The 20,608-nt window shown below is 49.4% G+C and overlaps 1 protein-coding gene across 1 annotated transcript in view; it reads left to right on the top strand.

The window, feature by feature from the left end:
- The window catches only part of LOC135403211 (fibrillin-2-like), a 71,603-nt gene that overhangs the window by 32,163 nt on the left and 18,832 nt on the right, over positions 1-20,608 (top strand). Inside the window, exons 6-8 of the mRNA XM_064636948.1 lie at positions 5,156-5,353; positions 6,525-6,650; positions 15,943-16,068. Of these exons, the coding sequence (XP_064493018.1) occupies positions 5,156-5,353; positions 6,525-6,650; positions 15,943-16,068 (450 nt within the window). The remainder of the gene's footprint in view (positions 1-5,155; positions 5,354-6,524; positions 6,651-15,942; positions 16,069-20,608) is intronic.

Below are 20,608 nucleotides of genomic sequence, written 5' to 3'. Positions count from 1 at the left end.
CCGAGACTCCGTCAGGAAACTGTAAAAATAGGACAGGAAAACTCAAAAAAAAAGAAAAAAAAAAGTTTCTCTCTTCACTATTTCCTTTGAATGTGTTTTTTCAGCACTTGGAATGTCTGGCCTTATATAAAAGTGCCCCAGCCAGCTTTTTCTTTTCTGCAAAAGTCCAAACAGTTAAACATGAGGAATGTGGCTGTGTTTGGATGAGGTAAGGAAATGACTAGGTGGAGAAAGTATTCCATGAGAAAGGAGCCCTTTAAGGAGACCCTCATGCTGTTCCCTCTGCAGCCCCCCCTCCCTCCCTCCCGGAGCTGTCACGTATCAGCTCAGGCTGAGAGGCTGAGCAGGGATTTGGGAGCCCAGAGCCACGATCCCGGTTGGAAAATCTCCGTGTTCGCCCCGAAACAACGGCAGGGGTTGGAGCTGGGTCATTCCAGGGATGTCTGGCTGGTGGCTTTTGAGATGCTGTTCCCCTGTGTGCTGTCCCATATGTTCATGGAGTGCCAGGACAAGGAGGGAATGGATTCCCAGTGGCAGAGGGGAGATTTGGATGAGATATTGGGAAGAAATCCTTCCCTGGGAGGGTGAGGAGGCCCTGGCATGGGTTGGGCAGAGAAGCTGTGGCTGCCCCATCCCTGGAAGTGTCCAAGGCCAGGTTGGAGCCATCTGGGATAGTGGGAGGTGTCCCTGCCCGTGGCAGGGGGTGGCACTGGATGAATTTTAAGATCCCTTCCAACCCAAACCACTCTGTGATTCCATGGTCTCTCCAGGAGCAGGGCATCCATCGCTCCATTAAACATTTAATTTTAAGCTCCCAGCTGTCCCAGCAGGTCCTGGAGGGCACTCACAGCCTTCTCCAGGGAACACTCCCATCCAGAGTTGGTGTGGGAACTTTTTGGGTAGAAGTTGCTCACGGCCCCAAGGCTGCCAGAGCTCCAGGAGGGTTTGGACAGGGGGGGATTGTTGGGGTGTCCTGATGATCCCTGGGGGTCCCTTCCCACTCAGGATATTCCAGGATTCTACAGAAATCCTGCTGCATTGTTGCTGTGGATGTTTCTGTGTTCGTAGGGGACAAATTAACCCCAACTCCTTAAATAAAGAGGGGCAGGGGGTGGAGAAAACCGAAGGAAAACCCTGCGGAACATGTCCAGAACTCTTGGACGATGCTCTGAGGGACGGGGGGGATTGTTGGTGTGTCCTGGGCAGGGCCAGGAGCTGGTGTGGATGATCCTTGGGGGGTCCTTCCCACTTTTTGGGAAATCATTCCATGATTTTATCCATGATTCCAAGTTTGCACACTCATGCCTTGCTCCAAAAGCCCAGGGGGTCACAGACAGGAAGGACTTGGGGGACCAAACCTCCAGCTGATGGAGAGCAACAAAATACACCCTGGGCTGGACCTCCACTGCCCTTTCTCTCCTTGTTCCAGTTGCTGGAGCTTTCAGATCCCAGCGGGGCCTCCTGCCAAGGCCTGGGGTGTGTGTTGGGGTGCCCTCATGCCAGTGAGTCCAGAGATGGCCAGGGAGGACTCACAGGCATCCTTTTGTCCTCAGTGTTTTAAATAAAAAACCCCCAGTGAAGGCATTGTTTGTTGGGAGAAGGAATTGGATTTTCAGCAAAGCAAAATCTCCTCTCTGTTTGTTTATTTTGGAAGGAAGGAATTCACCCGGCCCCAGGGCCTGCCCCGGGAGGGAATTCCAGCCAAATGGTGCCAGAGGAACCCAGGCTGGAAGAGGGGTGGGAGCAGCTCTTCAGTTCCTTCACCTTCCCTTGGGATCTGCTCACACCCTGGGAGGGGGGGTTGTGTTTTAAATAACAGAGAAAGTTGTGCAATTATTCCTGCTTTTGCATCTTCGGGGATCTGAATTCCCACCTGGGAGACTGGGAATCCCAGAACATTCCCGGCTGGAAGGGACTCACAGGGATCAAAGAGTGCAACTCAAATGCAGGAGGTCTGTCCCTGTCAGGCCTCCTCCTCCTCTGAGCACGTCTGGCTGAGGGGTTGAGTGGGTACAACTTGTTGTAGCCCCGACGTGGCTCTGCAGGGGTGGGGAGGGCGAGGGGCTGCAGAGAGCAAAGCAAAGAGTCCCATTTCTTGAGCAAAGAGCCCCATTTCATAGAATCATAGAATCATGGAATCAGCTGGGTTGGAAGGGACCTCTGAGATCATCAATCCAAGCCTTGATCCAACCCCGCTGTGGTTCCCAGCCCATGGCACTGATGCCACATCCAGTCTCAGCTTAAAAACCTCCAGGGATGGAGAATCCACCCCTTCCCTGGGCAGCCCATTCCAATGGCTGAGCACCCTCTCTGCAAAGAAATTCTTCCTGATATCCAACCTAACCCTCCCCTGGCACAGCTTCAGACCCAGCCCTCTTTTCTTGCTGATGGTTGCCTGGGAAAAGAGACCAACCCCCCCCTGGCTCCCCCCTCCTGTCAGGGAGTTGCAGAGAGTGAGGAGGTCTCCCCTGAGCCTCCTCTTCTGCAGGCTGAGCCCCCCCAGCTCCCTCAGCCTCTCCTCACAGCACTTGTGCTCCAGTCCCTTCCCCAGCCTCGTTGCTCTCCTCTGGACCTGCTCCAGCCCCTCCATGTCCTTCCTGAGCTGAGGGCCCAGAACTGGACACAGCACTCCAGGGGTGGCCTCACCAGCACTGAGTCCAGGGCAAGAATCACTTCCCTGGACCTGTTGGCCACCCTGTTCCTGAGCCAGGCCAGGATCCATTGGCCTTCTTGTCCCCCTGGGCACACTCTGGCTCCTGTTCAGCTCCCTGTCCATCCCCACTCCCAGCTCCCTTCCTGCCTGGCTCGTGGTTCAGCTCTGATTCCACAGTGTCTTTTGCAATTCAAGCAAGAAGACACAGGGAGTAACCCCGGAGTAACCCCGGAACAACCCTGGAGTAACCCCGGAGTAACCCCAGCGAGAAGGAATTTACAGATGGAACGTGTCGAGCGTGTTTTTAGCTGGAAATTAATATGGCAACAGGATCAAGTGCCTGGATACGAGGCTGCTGATGGATGTTGGGAGAGGAGCTGAGGGTTGTCCCCCGCTGGATGTTCGCTCTTGGCCGGGTCCTTTGGGGTGGTGGAGTCAGGGGGGTTGTTTTTAGGCAGCTAAACCCACCTTGCCGTGGTTGAAGCTTCCCAAAAATCCAGCCTGATCCGGTATTTCTTGCAATCTCTGTCACGAGAACTTCACCTGGAGGTGGGAGGGTGGAACTCATCCATGTCCCACCACTGGGCTCTTCTTGTTGTAAAGCTGAGTGAGCTTGGAAGAGGAAGCAGAAATCCCAGTTTTTCAGCACCTCACCTCTGCTTTTCCAGGGAAAAAACAGGACTTCTGAAGGACAACTTACCCTGCACTGAGGTTCCTGGAAGATGAGATCCCGTAACACGGGCTGGAAAAGGGCTTTAGACATCTCCTAAGCGTCCGTATTTCCTTAATAAAATTTGATTGCTGCCTCATTAAAAATTTAATAATTTGCCCGTTCGAATTAGCAACAGATGGGAGCTGGAAGGCAGCCAGGCTTCCTGGCCTCCAGACTGCAATTTCCTTGGCTTCATTCCCCTCCAAAGGAGTAATCTACATAGGAAAATCTATTTTTGTCAAGTGCTTGTTTCAAAGGGGGTGTTCTCCTCACAATTGTGCTTTCATTAGGATCCATCTCCAGGAATTCTTGCTGCGGTGCTTCCGTCTCCAGAGGGGGTGGGAGGTGCAAGTCCACCCCCTTTCCTGCATTGGTTTGGGGTTATACATTTATTAATCTGACTTTCTGAGTCCCTTTGAGGGGCGTCTTCTTCTGCTGCTTTTGGTATCTCGATAAAATTTGAGTCCAAAAAACCAATATACGGTTATTTGGTAACTCACCTTTGCAAACGTGGCTCGTGGTTCTGTTCAGGCTGCCAAAAAAAAGGGCTTTTTTTATGAGATCCCATCACCTTTACACCTATTTCACTTCAAAATCAGTGCTTTCTTTTCCCCTCAAATCCTTCTTGCTGTTGGTCTCGGTGACACCCACGGACCAAACTTCTCATTTTGCTTTTATCAGCGTTAATTTTCAAGCCTGACCGTGCTCCCAGCTGCTCAAGAAACACAAATCAGAGGGAGCATTAAGCTGGAAATAAGCAATTATTTTGCTAATTGGTCCTTTCCCAGGATTTCTTGTGTGTTTTCCAGGTGGGACAATTCTAGCCCAGGTTAAACTCTTCCCCTTTGCCTGTGGGTGCCTGTGGCTCGTTTTTCAGGTATAACCACCCCCCCCTAGGACTTTTTGGTCGCTTCACACATCAAATCCAAATATTTCACTGCAAAGACAGCTGGGGGTTAATCCTGGAGCTGATGCAGGAGTTGGGTTCACAGGCAATCACTAATTACTGGACTCTCCAACCTCGAAATTCCCTCAGCAAGTCTCAGCCAGACCAACACTTAACTTCCTCAGACAGTTCATGTGGAATTTTCTGGGTTAAAGGTCCTTTTTTTCCAGCCACAGATCAAACACTTACACGAAATCACCTATTCCCAGCAGAAGGGAAAACCTTATTATTTCAGAATTTAGTTTCCTGCTGTGCCAATATCCCTAATTGAGGGTCAAACCCAACATTCCTCAGTGCAAGCAAAGCCCTTCAAAAATCCTTTTTTTTTTTTTTTTTTTGGTTTTAAGGGATGGGAGGATCCTGGTTGGGAATGGGAAACACCAGTTGCTTCTGCAGCATCTGGGGTTTTAAAGTTCAAACTGCCAGGGGATCTTTTAAGAGTTAAATTGAAGGAATTAATCATGACCCAGAATGGTTTGGGTTGGAAGGACCTTAAAGAAGGTCCTTAAGGAATGCAGGGACACCTTCCACTAGACCAGGTTGCTCCAAGCTGGCCTTGGACACTTCCAGGGGTGGATCTTTGCTCCTAAATAAAATAAAATTTGATTGCTTTGCTTCACAGAACAGGTGAAACCGCAGCCCTGAAACCACCTCTCCTTATTTTGAGCTCATTTTAGACCCAGCACAGGCCTGAAATTTCTCTTCTTTTCATCACTGCAGGGCTTCATTTTTATTTTTCCCCCTCAGAACTCATCGATTCACACCCGAACGGCCGAGGAATCCTGGTGTTCTTGTCGGGATCTAACCCCTGGATGTGGTTTTTTTTTCCCCCCCCTTTTCCCAGATTATCGGACCGGGCCGTGCTTCAGCCAAGTGAACAACCAGATGTGCCAGGGCCAGCTCAGTGGCATCGTCTGCACCAAGACCATGTGTTGTGCCACCATCGGCCGGGCCTGGGGACACCCCTGTGAGATGTGCCCTGCCCAGCCCCATCCCTGCCGCCGGGGCTTCATCCCAAATATCCGCACCGGGGCCTGCCAAGGTCGGTGCCAACGGGGATGTGCCCGGGCTGGGAGAAGGGAGGGAGGAGGAGGAGGGTGTGCCAGGGGAGCCAAAGGAGGGAATGCAGAGGATAGGGCAGCAAAATAGGGGACACGGGGAATAGGAGGTGAAAACAGAGCTCAAAAATGGGGAACACAGAGAACAGGGCCCCAAAACAATGGATACAGGGAACGGGGAGCAAAACAGAGCCCTAAAACAGGGAACACAGAGAACAGGGCCCCAAAACAATGGATACAGGGAATAGGGAGCAAAACAGAGCCCTAAAACAGGGAACACAGAGAACAGGGCCCCAAAACAGAGCCCTAAAAAAGGGAACATGGAGAACAGGGCCCCAAAACAATGAATACAGGGAACAGGACCCCAAAACAGAGCCCTAAAAAAGGGAACACAGAGAACAGGGCCCCAAAACAGAGCCCTAAAAAAGGGAACATGGAGAACAGGGCCCCAAAACAGGAAACACAGAGAACACAAGAGAACAGGGCCCCAAAACAAAGAATACAGGGAACAGGGCTCCAAAACAGAGCCCTAAAACAGGGAACATGGAGAACAGGGCCCCAAAACAGAACACAGAGAACAGGGCCCCAAAAGAGCCCTAAAACAGGGAACACAGAGAAGAGTCTCAAAACAGAGCCCTAAAACATGTAACAAAGAGAACAGAGCCCCAAAACATGTAACACAGAGAACAGAGCCCCAAACCAGAGAACTCTCTATGTGACTCCCACAATCCGTCGTCGTGTCTCCCAGAGCAGCACCACGGACCTTCAATCTCCCATGGGATCATCCAGGATCATTTTAGCTCAAAGATTCCGGCCACAGTGCAGTTCTCAAACCTCCTCCACCCCACGAGAGGTGGTGAATCATGGCAGGTTGTTTCTCCAGGTTCAAAATTAAACCCCAGCCTTCCCTGGGGAACGAACCGCGGGGGGACGGACACACGGGCGTTTGCTTTGGAAAGCATTCCCAGACTTTTGCCTCCCTCCTGCTCGTGTGGATGAGCCAGGAATACCATTTAGGGCCATTTCCTGTCCTTCACTTTATCTCTGGTGCAGTCTGAGGGGGTTTATGAAACGTGATCTTGGAGCAAAGCTTTCCTCCCCCGTGGATCCGTGGGATGGCCGCGCTTCCTCACGTCCCTGCTCTTCTTCCCCCAGATGTGGACGAGTGCCAAGCCATCCCTGGCCTCTGCCAAGGTGGGAATTGCATCAACACTGTGGGTTCCTACGAGTGCAAGTGCCCTGCAGGACACAAGCAGAGCGAGACCAGCCACAGGTGTGAAGGTAAGGAAGGCTCAGATCTGAAGGATGCTCAGATTCCCAACATCCTGAGAGCACAAGGGGGTGGAAATCTCAAGGATCTCCTGGTCACAGGGCACTTCCAAGTAAAGATGGGAGAGATCTCCCATGCCAGGCTTGATCCTGCCTCCCAAACAGGAGGAAGTGCCAAAAAATGACTTTTTAATCTGTATATTTGGTTCCCGGAGTCCCAAGGCAAGGAAAGGAGGAGCAGGGCTTGCCTGATCTTCTCTCAAACCAGAAAGAAGGGGGTTGGATTTTTTGTGCAGGTGTTTTGTGAAGGATATTTTCATGGCAGCACAGACTGACTGGACAGAAGGGATCTCTGGAAGGCTCTAGGTCTCTGCTTAGCTCAGCTTCCCCACATCCTGAGAGCACAAGGGGGTGGAAATCTTGAGGGTCTCTCTGCTCACAGGGCACTTCCAAGGAGAGATGGGAGAGATCTCCCATGCCAGGCTTGATCCTGCCTCCCAGACAGGGCAAAATGAGGTTTTTAATCTGTTTATTTGGTTCTTGGAGTCCCAAGGCAAGGAAAGGAGGAGCAGGGCTTGCCTGATCTTCTCTTAAACATGAAAGGAGGGGGTTGGATTTTTTGTGCAGGTGTTTTCTGAAGGATATTTTCATGGCAGCACAGACTTAAATTAGAAAGAAGGGGGTTGGATTTTTCAGGCAGGTGTTTTCTGAAGGATATTTTCATGGCAGCACAGACTGACTGGACAGAAGGGATCTCTGGAAGGCTTTAGGTCTCTGCTTAGCTCAGGGATGCCTTCAAAGCTCAGTCTGATGAAGCTTTGAAAACTCAAAGCCTTTTCTTTTGAGGGTCTTCACATGAGGTGTGAGAATTTAACAATTTCCAGGCTGGTTGTGGTAGTTAAGGGAGAACTCTGGAAGTTTTCTGGGAGCTCCTGGGACTGCTCTTTGCTCCTGGGCTTGGGGTGAGTTGGTCCAGTGTATGCCTCAGATAAATTTGGGGCTCACCTAGACCAGGACACACAGTTCTGTGGGAAAACATGGATGGAGCATGTTGGGATCGAGTCCCACCTTGCTGGATCCCTCAGGAGCTCCCCCTCCCTCTCATTCCTCTCCAAGGCTCTGCTGTAACCAAGACAAGGGGTGAGGAATGCACTGAAATCCAGACCTTCAACATGGAATTTGTGGCAAAGCTACACAGGGAGAGCACTTAGAGCATTCCTGACAGCATTCCTTGTCTCAGAGGGGTTTCTTCCAAGTCATTTTTTTCCAGGAAAGGAGCATCACTGCTCCCAGGGGATTGTTCCCATACTCCCACTTTCCTGTAATCCAGGCATTTTCCTTGCTAGGATAATTCTAGTGGTCTCTAGTGCCTACAGAAGCTGTGGTTGCCCCATCCCTGGAAGTGTCCAAGGCCAGGTTGGAGCAACCTGGGCTAATGGAAGGTGTCCCTGCCCGTGGCAGGGGGTGGAACTGGATGATCTTTATGGTTTCTCCCAACCCAAACCAGTCTGTGATTCCAGGATTCTATGACCTGAGTTCAGCCCCTCAGAAAATCTTTTCCCAGAGTGGAACACCAAGCTCCAGAGGTCAATCCTTGGACTGGGGGGGATGGACCTTCTTTTATCTCCAGAAGACATCTGTGCCTGTGGATCTTCCCTGGCAGGATGCCACGAGACTTTCCCTAAAATTCCAACAGCAAGGGGGGTTTCTTGCAGTGCTCTGACATTCCAGGACCTGAAACCAGGAGGGTCCAGCTCAGCCTTTTGATCCATGTCTGGGGTGAAGGACCCGAATCCGAGGGTGTCCCGTGGAATTTCTCTGCCCTGCCCTGGAACTGTGGGCAACAAAAAGTTGTTCTTGTCCTTGCTCTGCCTCACCCACGCTGGCTGGGGAGCAGGCAGAGAGCATCTGCAATCAGTTTAGCTGGAATCTCTGAGATTAAAACCAATCCATTGTCTGGGTCTGTCGTCCAGATGCTGAGGGGCCCCCAGCGCCTGCCAAAGCAGCACCATGTGGCCATAAACAGCTGCCTTTCACTCTCCTTCCTGCATGGCCATAAAAAGAGACATCTCCAGCATCCACAGGGTTCTGTTCCATCACTTATCTTGCCTTGGTTGCTAAGGAGACCACGGAAAGAGGAGGCTTTGCTTGGGTGGGATTGAGGGATCTGGGAGTCCTGCTGTGGGAACGACATAAACAGGAGGGATGCTCTAAAGGGATGGGGTTGGGGTTGCTTGGGAGGGCTTGTTTCCCACATGGGAATCACCAGCACATCCCATCAGGATGATCAAAGAACTGTGGGATCACCTTTGCTGGGGCATCACTGCTCCCCTCTAGGAATGTGCCCCGTGATTCCCTAAAATGATGTGAATAAGGGAATACAGAGGCAGCATCGTGTCTGCTGCTCACACCTGATAAATTTAGGAAGATCTGAGCCCCTCTCAGAGTTTGCTGAGTGCTTTGGTACCTCAGGGAGTCGAGAATCAAAGCTGAGGATCCAATTTGAGGATCCCAATTCGAGGATCCCAATTCCCCACCTGCTGCCAAAAATCTCCATCCACGGCCCCTCCTCCCCGAGCCAAGGCTGAGAACCAAAATAACAACCACAAGCAGACAGGGACAGATTTATTCTTCACCCAGGTGTGCTCCAGGCCTAAAATCTCTGTGCTGGAGCAGTTCCCTTGATGAGTCCCTGTGTTAATTTTAGAGCTGGTGAAAGGAGGGATTTTTCCATGTGCACTGAGTCCTTCTTGCTTTAGGAAGGGAAGATGCTTCCCTCTTGCTTTCAGGTTTCCTCATCCAAGCCCCAGCATCCAGGAAATATTAAAACTAGATGGTAAATTCTTCCCTGATTCCCAGCAGTTTGTGTTTTGTGCTCAGGAAGGTTCCTCCTGGGGGGGGTGAAGTCAGCAGATGGGATTGTGCTGGAGCCAAAGGTCAGAGCCCGGTGTCACCAGGACTGCTGATTAATGATGTCTCCCTAATTAACAGCAGCAGCATGTGCCACTAATCTCCTCGGGGCTGGTTGTTGGTGGGAACAGGCAGGAGGAGAGATAATGCTGGTGCTTTCCCATCAGTGATACTTATCTCTTAACACAAAAGGCACCTGGAGCTGGGGGCTCTGCTTTCAGTCCCTGCATCCCTGGAGAATAAAGATGCTTTCCTTGTGTGGAATAAAGATATTCCAGGCTGATAGTGGAGGCCCTGAGCTCCCAGGAGGCTGCAGCTGGATTTTTGGGCCTGGATTTTGGTCAACTCCAGAAAGAAAACGAGGTTCCTTTTTTTTTCTCTCTGCTTGGATTTGGACCTGAATATCCTCCAAGTTCAGGGCTGCTCAGTTCCAGGCTTGTTTCTGCAGCTCATCCCTGACAAATGTGACACTGCTGTGATTCCTTTTGTTCCTTGTATTCCCAGGGAGCTGGAGGGATCAGGAATTCCTGAGCTTGGGGCTGTGCAATGTTAAGGAGAACTTGCTGGCACAAGAGTTTCTGAGGGATATGAGCAGCCTGTGAATCATGGAATTCATGGGGGCGAATTTGGGGTGGATTTAGGGTGGGGAGGGGTCAGGCTGCTCCCTAAAGCAAGGCTGGAGACAAACCATAGCACCAAAAGTCGGGTTTATATTGTCCAAAAAGATCAGCAAGGAAGGCAGAAGTTGCCAGCTTAGGGCTGAATCAATAGATCCTATGCCTGATAGGGAAAAAAGGGAAAAAAAAGCAGGATTTGTGGAGGTTTGCAGGGAATGAGAAGTGGGGGAGCCTGGAGAGAGGCTCAGGGTTTTATCCAGCTGAGTAAAATCGTTGAGGAGGACACAAGAAAACCCTCCTGGTGCAAAATGGAGAGGGGAAAACATCAAAGCTGAGCTCAGGCCCATCCTCCTGATGCAAAGCCCTCGATCCATAAATCACAGGGAAGTGGGGGGTTGTTGGGACCAGTGACATTTTTAAATTATCCTGGAAAAGCGGCCGTAAAAATTGCACCGAGGGGAACGGCTCCGTGGTGTGCAGCTAAGGGGTGGAATCACTGGCTGAACAAAGCTCTTCCTGCCACAATTCCAGTGTTCCCCTGCCAAGAATTTTAACTTTCTAATGGCCCTTCCTGTGCTGGATGACAAAATGCCAGGCCAGCTCTGCTATCAGTGAGGCAAGGCCAGGATGCTTCCAAAGGGAATGTCTCACGTCTTGAATTGTTCCAGGGTGATGACATACCAAAAAAACCCAGGGAGAAACACCAGGAAAGGGAGAGGAAGGCTCTGTAAACCGTGTGCAACAAGCTCTGTTCCAATCCCTCCAGCAGAAGTCCTTTTTGACCACTCTTGGCCTCTCCAGGAGGTTTTGTTGGGGCAGAATGAAGCCTTTAATTACAAATATCACCAATTTTCACTCACCCCTTTCTATTTAGATGTTATGTCCCTCTTTTGTCACCAGGGGCACAAAATCCCGTGTTTTCTGACGAACACAAGGCTCTGTTTTTCACTCTGTCCAATCTCATCCCTGTTTCTGCACAGGGGAGAGGGATCTTTTCCACGAGCTCGGCTGGAACTCGAGAGCCGCTTTATTAGCCCCGTTTTCAACCTTCCTGCAAAACTCCTACAGAAGAGCTCATTGTTTTGGCCCCATTAAAAGCTCATTTCCACGGATTTGGGGTGGTTTGGAGGGTTCCATTCCTCTCCTCTGTGGTTTCTTTGTGCTTTCTGGGAGGGGAGGTCTCAGAGTCCCGTGAGTTGCCGTCGAGGCCTGACCTCTTTGCTACGTGACACGGGGATGTTTTCTCCATCAAGACCTGTTTTTTTTTTAGCAGATGGAGAAGTTGGGGTTTCAACATGTCTGTGGGCACCGTGTTGGATGGGCTTTGCAGCCTCCAGCTCCTTCTGGAGCTCTGTAGCCTTTGGCTCCCAGCGTTTGCAGCCGTAAGGATCAGGCTCCGACTCCGAGCCAGAGGTGGAGAGCAGATCCAAAATCAACGTTTGCCTTGAATCCTGCCATTGTCTGCACAGCAGAGCAGGCAGAATGTTGCTTTAATTTTTAACAGAGGGCTGGAAAAGTGGTGGAGGAGCCAGGCTGGAGCTGGAAGGATTCCCTGCCCAGCGCCGGGTGTTAATGGGAGGTGGATGTACCCGTGTCGGGCTCTCCCTGGCTCAACGAATCCAAACCACTTCACAAAGGGAAAACCAAGAAGGCAAAAAAATGTGTGGTGGGGGAAGAACTGAAAGAACAACAAAGCCCAGAGCTCAGGTTCTCAAAGCACAGGATGTGCAAGGCTTGAGGAACGGCCTCTTTTCCTGCTCCTTGGGTTGCTGCTCTGGGCCGGGCTGGGATTTTCAGGGGGAAAAGAAAATTGCAGTTGGATTTAACCTCTTGAATTCACTGTTTTTCCTTAAGAATGGAGTGGATTTGCTGCCCACACACCCCTTTGGATGACTGGCTGTGTTGTAGGTATCGATCTGGCCCCCAGCCCTCTCATGCAACAACTTTCCCAGTGCTACACAGGAGTATTAAACTGGTTTTTTCACTAATAGTACAACCAGCTTCTGCTCCACAAAGCTCTTTTCCTTCCAGTGCTCTGTGAATTGTAACCCAAGGCAGGGCTGTAATTAAATGACAGGGCAGGCTGGAGTGATAAAATCTCCTTTTCACTGCAGGGGCCCAGGTGGGGGAAGTGTTTTCTGTCCTTTTGCTTTGCTGCCTTGGGAGGTTTGAGTCCTTTCCGTCTGTCCCGGGGGCTCTGAGCATCAAAGAGCCAGAGGAGCAGGGGAAGGGCTCAGGGGACATCTCAGGTGGTGGCTGAAGGGGGAATTTTAGTCCTAAAAAGCCAAGCAGGGAAGTGTCTTCCTGTTTTTAGTAGAATAGAATCATAGAATCACAAAAGAGAACCACAGAATGATGGAATCATGGAATGGGTTGGCTTGGAAAGGACCTTAAAGATTGTCAGATTCCACCCCCTGCCATGGGCAGGGACACCTCCCACTATCCCAGGGTGCTCCAAGCTGGCCTTGGACAATTCCAGGGATGGAGCAGCCACAGCTTCTCTGGGAATTCCATCCCAGCCCCTCCCCACCCTCACAGGGAGAAATTCCTTCCCCATATCCCACCTAACCCTGCCTCTGGCAGTTTGAAACCATTCCCCCCCTGTGCTGTCACAACAGCTGCTGCTAAAAAGTGCAGGAGCTTCAGGAAGAGCTGATTGTGCCTGGAAATGGGAATAACAACCAACATCAGCTCAGCTATGGAGAATCCCGGACTGGTTTGTGATGGTTTGGGATGGGAGGGACCTTAAAGCTCAGCCAGTTCCCCCCCCTGCCATGGGCAGGGACACTTCCCACTGGAGCAGGGGGAGATCAGAGCAGGATTAAACATCCCCTGCCCTTCTCCCTCCCACCTTCGGGGCTGCACTGGCACCTGCAGCCACTGCAGGGCACTGTGGGATCGCGAGTCCCTTCCCAGCTCCAGCATTCCTCACTTGCCCACCGGACAAGGACCCGAGTCACCGCCCCCCGGGGTCACCCACATTAATTTCCCTACGGAATTTTACTGCTCCTTTCTCGTATCCATCCTCACACCCAGGAGTTGTGGCTCCCAGGTGACCCTTTCCCAGAAAATCTGCCGGATGAGCTCTTCCAAAAAAATCCCCTCCACCCTCTCCCACACGAGGGGTCTTTGCCGTTGTGTCTTTTTTTTTTTTTTTTTTTTTTTGGCAGATTTTCTTTTAGATTAGTCTTTTTAGTTTAGTCTTTTTTTTTTTTTTTTGCAGATTAGTCTTTTTTTTTTAGATTAATTTTTTTTAGATTAGTCTTTTTTTTTAGATTAGTCTTTTTTTTTTGCACATTACTCTTTTTTTAGGATTAGCCTTTTTTTTTTGCAAATTAGACTTTTTTTATTAGTCTTTTTTTTTAGATTAGTCTCTTTTTTTTTGCAGATTAGTCTTTTTTTTTAGATTCATTTTTTTTAGATTAATCTTTTTTTTTTAAATTAGTCTTTTTTTTAGATTAGTCTTTTTCTTTCACATTACTCTGTTTTTTTAGGATTAGTCTTTTTTTTTTTGCAAATTAGACTTTTTTTCATTAGTCTTTTTTTTTAAATTAGTCTCTTTTTTTTTGCAGATTAGTCTTTTTTTTAGATTCATTTTTTTTTTAGATTAATCTTTTTTTTTAGATTAGTCTTTTTTTTTAGATTAGTCTTTTTTTTTGCACATTACTCTGTTTTTTTAGGATTAGCCTTTTTTTTTGCAAATTAGACTTTTTTTTATTAGTCTTTTTTTTTTAGATTAGTCTCTTTTTTTTTTGCAGATTAGTCTTTTTTTTTAGATTCATTTTTTTTTAGATTAATCTTTTTTTTTTTAGATTAGTCTTTTTTTTTAGATTAGTCTTTTTTTTTGCACATTACTCTGTTTTTTTAGGATTAGTCTTTTTTTTTTGCAAATTAGACTTTTTTTTATTAGTCTTTTTTTTTAAATTAGTCTCTTTTTTTTTTGCAGATTAGTCTTTTTTTTAGATTAATTTTTTTTTAGATTAATCTTTTTTTTTTAGATTAGTCTTTTTGTTTAGATTTGCCTTTTTTTTTTGCAAATTAGACTTTTTTTTATTAGTCTTTTTTTTTTAGATTAGTATCTTTTTTTTTTTTGCAGATTAGTTTTTTTTTTTTGCAGGTTAGTCTTTGCCCTGCAGCACCTCCAGCTCCACACGTGTTAATGCCATCAGGCCGCTCTTCCCAGCGGAAAAAATTCCCTCCAAGGACCAAACTCTGACCAGTTCCTTCCTGCCAGCCCCAGGCAGTAGAGAAAAAAGCCCCTTATCCATTCACAACAGCACCACAGGTTTTAGGATGTCATAAATAATGTTGTTTAACAGAAATAATTCATTTTACCAATGGGTTTGAGGAGGTTTTTTTTGCCACTGTAAAAACCATCAGGTGAAATATTCCTTCTGTCTTTTACCACCAACCAACTGCTTTGGGGGGATTGATTAATTAATTAATTAGAGGTTGAATCTGATTCCAGCTCGGTTCCTGAAACACATTTCAGTTGCCAATTAAAAAAAATAAATCATAAAATCATTGAATCATTAAGGAAAAAAAACCCCTTATTGAGGCAAACCAAAGATGGCCCAAGCTCCAACTCCTGCTTCCAGACAATCCTTGGAGCCAAGTGCCCCCCAAGCCTTGGGCATTTAATTATATTGATCAAAAATTGAAATGAAACTCTCGGTGTGGGAGAGTCCTGAGGAGACTCCAGGAAACCCTCAGTGTGGAAGAGTCCTCTGGATACTCCATGAAACCCCTGTCTTGTGGAGACTCCATGAACTCCTCAGTGTGGGAGATTCCTGTGGATACTCCATGAAACCCTTGGTGTGGGAGAGTCTTGGAGACTCCATGAACCCCTCAGTGTGAGAGAGTCTCCATGAGATTCCATGAAACCCTTGGTGTGGGAGAGTCCTGTGGAGACTCCATGAAACCCTCAGTGTGGGAGAGACTCCATGAGACTTCATGGATCCCTCAGTGTGGGAGAGTGTCCATGAACCCCTTGTTGTGGGAGAGTCCTGTGGAGATTCCATGATCCCTTGGTGTGGGAAAGTCTCCATGAGACTCCATGAACCCCTCGGTGTGGGACAGACTCCATGAACCCCTCAGTGTGGGACAGACTCCATGAACCCCTCAGTGTGGGACAGACTCCATGAACCCCTCAGTGTTGGAGAGTGTCCATGAACCCCTCGGTGTGGGAGTGTCCATGAACCCCTTGGTGTGGAAGAGTGTCCATGAACCCCTCGGTGTGGGAGAGTCTCCATGAACCCCTCAGTGTTGGAGAGTCTCCATGAACCCCTCGGTGTGGGAGTGTCCATGAACCCCTTGGTGTGGGAGAGTGTCCATGAACCCCTCGGTGTGGGAGAGTCTCCATGAACCCCTCAGTGTTGGAGAGTCTCCATGAACCCCTCGGTGTGGGAGAGTCTCCATGAACCCCTCAGTGTGGGACAGACTCCATGAACCCCTCAGTGTGGGACAGACTCCATGAACCCCTCGGTGTGAGAGTCTCCATGAACCCCTCAGTGTGGGAGAGTCTCCATGAACCCCTCAGTGTGGGAGAGTCTCCATGAACCCCTCAGTGTGGGACAGACTCCATGAACCCCTCAGTGTGGGAGAGTCTCCATGAACCCCTCGTTGTGGGAGCCTCTTGTTGCCCGTAGCAGCCCAGCGATGACCTGGAGCATCCCCCAACCACCCCTAACCCCACTCCTGCCCCTCTTTGAGCCGGATCCGGGCGGGACAGGAGACTCTCCGAAGGCCAACCCTGCCCTGGGTGTGTTCTCTTGCAGACGTGGACGAGTGCGGGGCCATCTCCGGCGCGTGCGACGGCGGCGAGTGCACCAACACCGCGGGCAGCTACGTCTGCACCTGCCCCCGGGGCTTCATGACCAGCCCCGACGGATCCCGCTGCATCGGTGAGACCCTAAACCACAGCTCTGGAACCCACACGCCCCCAGGAGCCCCCCCCAGACCCCTCACGGGGTTTGGGTTCCGGGGCCATCCCGAATTCCTGCCGGCGATGGGGGTGGAACGTGGGCGTGCGCAGGGAATTGAACCTGCAGGGCACTGGGAGGGGCTGGGAGGGGAGTGGGGAGCAGTGGGGGTAGTCTGGGAGGGACTGGGAATGGACTGGGGAGGATTGGGATGGACTGGGGGGCATTGGAGGGAGTGGGAGGGGACTGGGGAGGATTAGGATGGACTGGGAGTGGATTCCAGAGCACTGATGGTAGACTGGGAGGCACTGGAAGGGACTGGGAATGGACTGGGGAGGATTGGGATGGACTGAGAGGCACTAGGAGGGGAGTAGGGGGCACTGGAAGGGACTGGGAATGGACTGGGGAGGATTGGGATGGACTGGGAATGGATTGCAGAGCACTGATGGTAGACTGGGAGGGACTGGGAATGGACTGGAGAGGATTGGGATGGACTGGGGAGGATTGGGATGGACTGGGGAGGATTAGGATGGACTGGGGGGCATTGGGAGAGAGTGGGAGGGGATTGGGGAGGATTGGGATGGACTGGGAGTGGATTGCAGAGCACTGAGGGTAGACTGGGAGGCACTGGGAGGGACTGGGAAGGGAGTAGGGGGCACTGGGAGGGACTGGGAGGGGAGTGGGGAGGATTGGGAGGCACTGGGCAGGCATTGCTGGTTAGAGGGTCCTGGGGGGGTTTGGGGTGGATTTGGGAGATCCCTGAGGGAGTTTTGAGGGTCCCTGAGGGGATTTAGGGGCTCCTGGGTCAGTTTTGAGGGGGCTTGGGGGGTCCCAGGTGGGTTTGTAGGGTCCTTGAGGGGATATGGGGGGGTTTTGTGGGTCCTGGCTGGGGGGGTTGTTTTGAAGGTCCCTCAGGGGGCTTTGGGGGTGTCTCTCTCAGCCAGCCCTGCCTGGCCACGGCCCTCAGGGCTCCCACCACCCCTGGGACACAGCTCAGGCCGTGCTCTGAACCCCAGGCAGCTGGAAAGCCCCTTTTCCATGGGCTGTTCTCCATGTTTTCCTGGCTGAAATGGTCCAGGTCTGGATGTTCTGGCAGACCAGGGCTTTGTCCCTCTCCAGAACTCGGACCCTCAGGGCTTGAAGGGGTTGCTGAGGAGGAAGGGGAGTGGGGTGGAAGGTGTCTGGGTGGGATTGTGGTCTGTGAGGAAGGATCCTTGTGCCCCTGCCCCTGGGATCCTCCCAGCTTGCAGGAGGATCCCAGATACCCCTCCTTTTTCTCCTGCCTGGAGCGTTATCCAGTGAGTGACCCCAGTACTCCCAGTACAAACTGTGGGCACGGGGTGTGGTTGGGTGGCCTTCCCAATCCAAGGGAAGGCTTGGGATCCTTCCCAGTGGTGGGAACAACCCCCCAACTGCCCATTCACCCACTTGCTCTGCAGAGGTGAAAGGGGGAAAGTTTCCCTCCAAGTGTTTATGAACTGGTGCAAATAAACAGGGAATTTTCTCACCTCCTCCTCCTCCCTGCCCATAAATCCTAATTTTCCCAAGCTAAGGATCCACAGGGCTCCTTTGGCTCCAGCTCCCTAAATTCAGCCTTTTGGAGGGGGTTGCTTTGCCCTGAGCTGGTTTTTTGGGAGAGGAAGAGGAGCTTTCCAAGGACAGGAATCCCAGACCCCCATCCCTGCCCCGGTGCTGGGATCACTGGGATGTGCTGGGAGCTCTCCCACAGCATCCAAGCCTGGCACCAGCCCAATTCCCAGTTTTCCATGGAAATCTCAGCCTTGTGGTGCCACGAGCAGCTCGGTGGGGTTGGCCTGTGCTGCTCCACCAGCTGATCCCTCTCCCAGTTCAGCTCAAAGTGTCCAAATTTCAAAGCTTCTTCCCCAAACTGGCCCTGAATCCAGGAAAGCTGAGTTTTCCTGCCTCCAGCCTAAAGCCTGGAGTGAATCTTCCAGGTTGAACAGCTCGAAATTCCTTTCCAAAGGCTTGTAAATATTTGATGGGCCATCTCTCCTCGTGCCAGACAACAGTTCCTGTGATAAATAGATCAGTTTGGTGTTTGCTTGCTCTCAGCAGGGGCACTTGCTTGAGTCAGAATGAATCCCAGGATGTTTTCACCCTGTTCAGAAAGTTCATTTGCCTCCAGAAAGACCAGGATTGGGAGGATTTTGGAAGGAGGGACTGGCACAGAAAAGGCAAAGGTCGTTGTCGCTGCGATGCAAAATGTCAGGTGGAGCTGGAAATCCTGGGAATTAATAGAGCAGGGGGAAAAAAAAAGAAAAAAAAAGAAAAATCAGCTCCAGATTCTTTTCTATCCACGGAACCTGGAGCAAAATTAGACATGTTCTAATCCCACAAAGGGAAACGTTGTTGTCAAGTGTGAGTAAGAAGCAAAGCACGAGTTCCTCTCGGTTGGGAACCCGACGGATTTTTAACGAGGACAAAATTCTTCTTCTCATCCCTGTTTCCCAGTCCCTGCCACGAGCCCGGCGGGAGAAGCGTGATGGATGAGTCACACGGACTTTTCCTTGAGACCAGAGCTAAATAAAAAATTAGAAAGCCCACGTTTAAAAATAGCCCCCGAGCTGATTTCGCTGCAGTGGACGGGGAGTGGATCCGAACTCCCCACATCATTTCCCCCCGAGCTCCTTTTGGGCCAGGGCCGGGTTTTTTTTGGCCAAACTCACAGTTACTCTTGGGTGTCGTTGCCCTGGGCTGCAGATTTTTGCAAACTTTGCTTCCATGGTTGTGTTTTTGGTGGTTTTTTGGGGGGTTTTTTTTGAGAGTTTATGTCCCGTTGTGTGAAAACGAATCGAAGGAATGGCTGGGAAAATTGGGAATTAATAACTCATTTATTAATTATGGCCACTTATTTATAATTATGGCCATTTGTTAATAATGGCCACTTTTCAAGGATGAACAGCATCAGGAGAGAGACAGGAGAGACTGTCACACTGGTACCTCTGAGATGTTGAGGTTGGAGGTGACCACAGTGTCTATATATATATAAATATACACATATAAATATATATAGTATATAAAATATATAAAATATAAAAATATATAATCTAGAAAAATATATAAAATATAAAATATATTATATATAAAATACATAAAATATAAAATATATAAATATAAAATGTATATAAATATAAAATATATAAATATATAAATATATATAAATATATAAAATATATAACAATATAAAATATATAATATATATAAATGTATAAAATATAAAAACATATAATATATAAAATATATAATGTATATAAATATATAAATATATAAATGTATATAAATATATAAATGTATATAAATATATAAAATATATAAAATAAAAATAAAAAGATATAAATATAAATATATATATATTTATATATATAAATAAAGGGCACCAGCACTGGCTATGTGGTGCTTTGGCATATTCCCCTCCCTTTTTAGTGATGCAAACACCTTTTTTTATTGCATTTGAATAATCTCCCGGAGTTTTTACAGCTGGAACAGCAAAACCTGGGGCTTGAGCTGATCCCCAACCTCATTAACTTCTCTCACTGCCCTGCCCAGTAAAACCCCCCCGGCAGCAAGGCTGGAGAAAGCCCGTCATGGTTTGAAATGAGCATTTATTGAACCCTTCAACCACCTGGGCTTGACACAAAGAGTCCAGTCCCACACGTGCTCAGAACAGTTTCATTCAGTTCTGCCCGTAAAAGCCGGGCTGGGAGGGGTTTTTTGGGTTTTTTTAGGCAGCAGAAGGATCTGCTCCAGCAGCCTGGGAGGGTTTTTTTGTTGCTACAATGAGTTTTCTCTTCAAGAACAGCTTCAAAGGAGGGAAAAACGGCCTTTCAGAGCCTTTCAGATGCATTTGCAGACCTGCCCGTGGTGTTCCAGCCCTTGCAAACCAGAACATTGCTTTTTTAGCTCTTTTTTTTTTTTTCCCCTGGTAGTGCAGCAAAGCTCGAGGAGATTTGGGGTTGGTTTCTCTCTCCTGAGGCAGCATTGGCAGATTTACAGCCTCCAGTTCTGGGGAAGGCTAAAGCAAAGCTTGCAAAGTCCTGGGCTTGGGGAAGGTTTTGAGGGTGTCACTGAGGGCTTCACCTGCCTGGAGAGTTTTGTCCACTTTGGTCGTTTGTCCAGGAGAGAAAAGAGCAAGGGGAGGAAGGAAATCTGAGGCTCATGGAATCGTGGAATGGCTGGGGCTGGAAGAGACCTTAAAGCCCATCCAGTGCCACCCCCCTGCCACGGGCAGGGACATTCCCACTATCCCAGGTTGCTCCAACCTGGCCTTGGACACTACCAGGCACCTTTGGCTTTGGTCACTTGAGCTTCTCAATTTTTGCTCCTGACGAGACACAAAGGGAGGGAAACACCCTTAAATTCCTCTTCCTTAATTCCTGGGAAGCGGCACCAGAACTTTCCCATTCCCTCCCTCTCTCCCTGCCCCTGCCCCAGCTCCATTCCTTAGGATTTAAAGTGCAGGAATCCCCTGCAGGTGCAGGACAGAGCTCAGACACCTTGTGCA

The sequence above is a fragment of the Pseudopipra pipra genome, chromosome 27 (assembly GCF_036250125.1).
Source record: "Pseudopipra pipra isolate bDixPip1 chromosome 27, bDixPip1.hap1, whole genome shotgun sequence".
In the NCBI taxonomy this organism is placed as follows: Eukaryota; Metazoa; Chordata; class Aves; order Passeriformes; family Pipridae; genus Pseudopipra; species Pseudopipra pipra.
The sequence above is the reverse complement of the archived record's forward strand: the minus strand, read 5'-3'. Positions and strand labels throughout refer to the sequence as shown.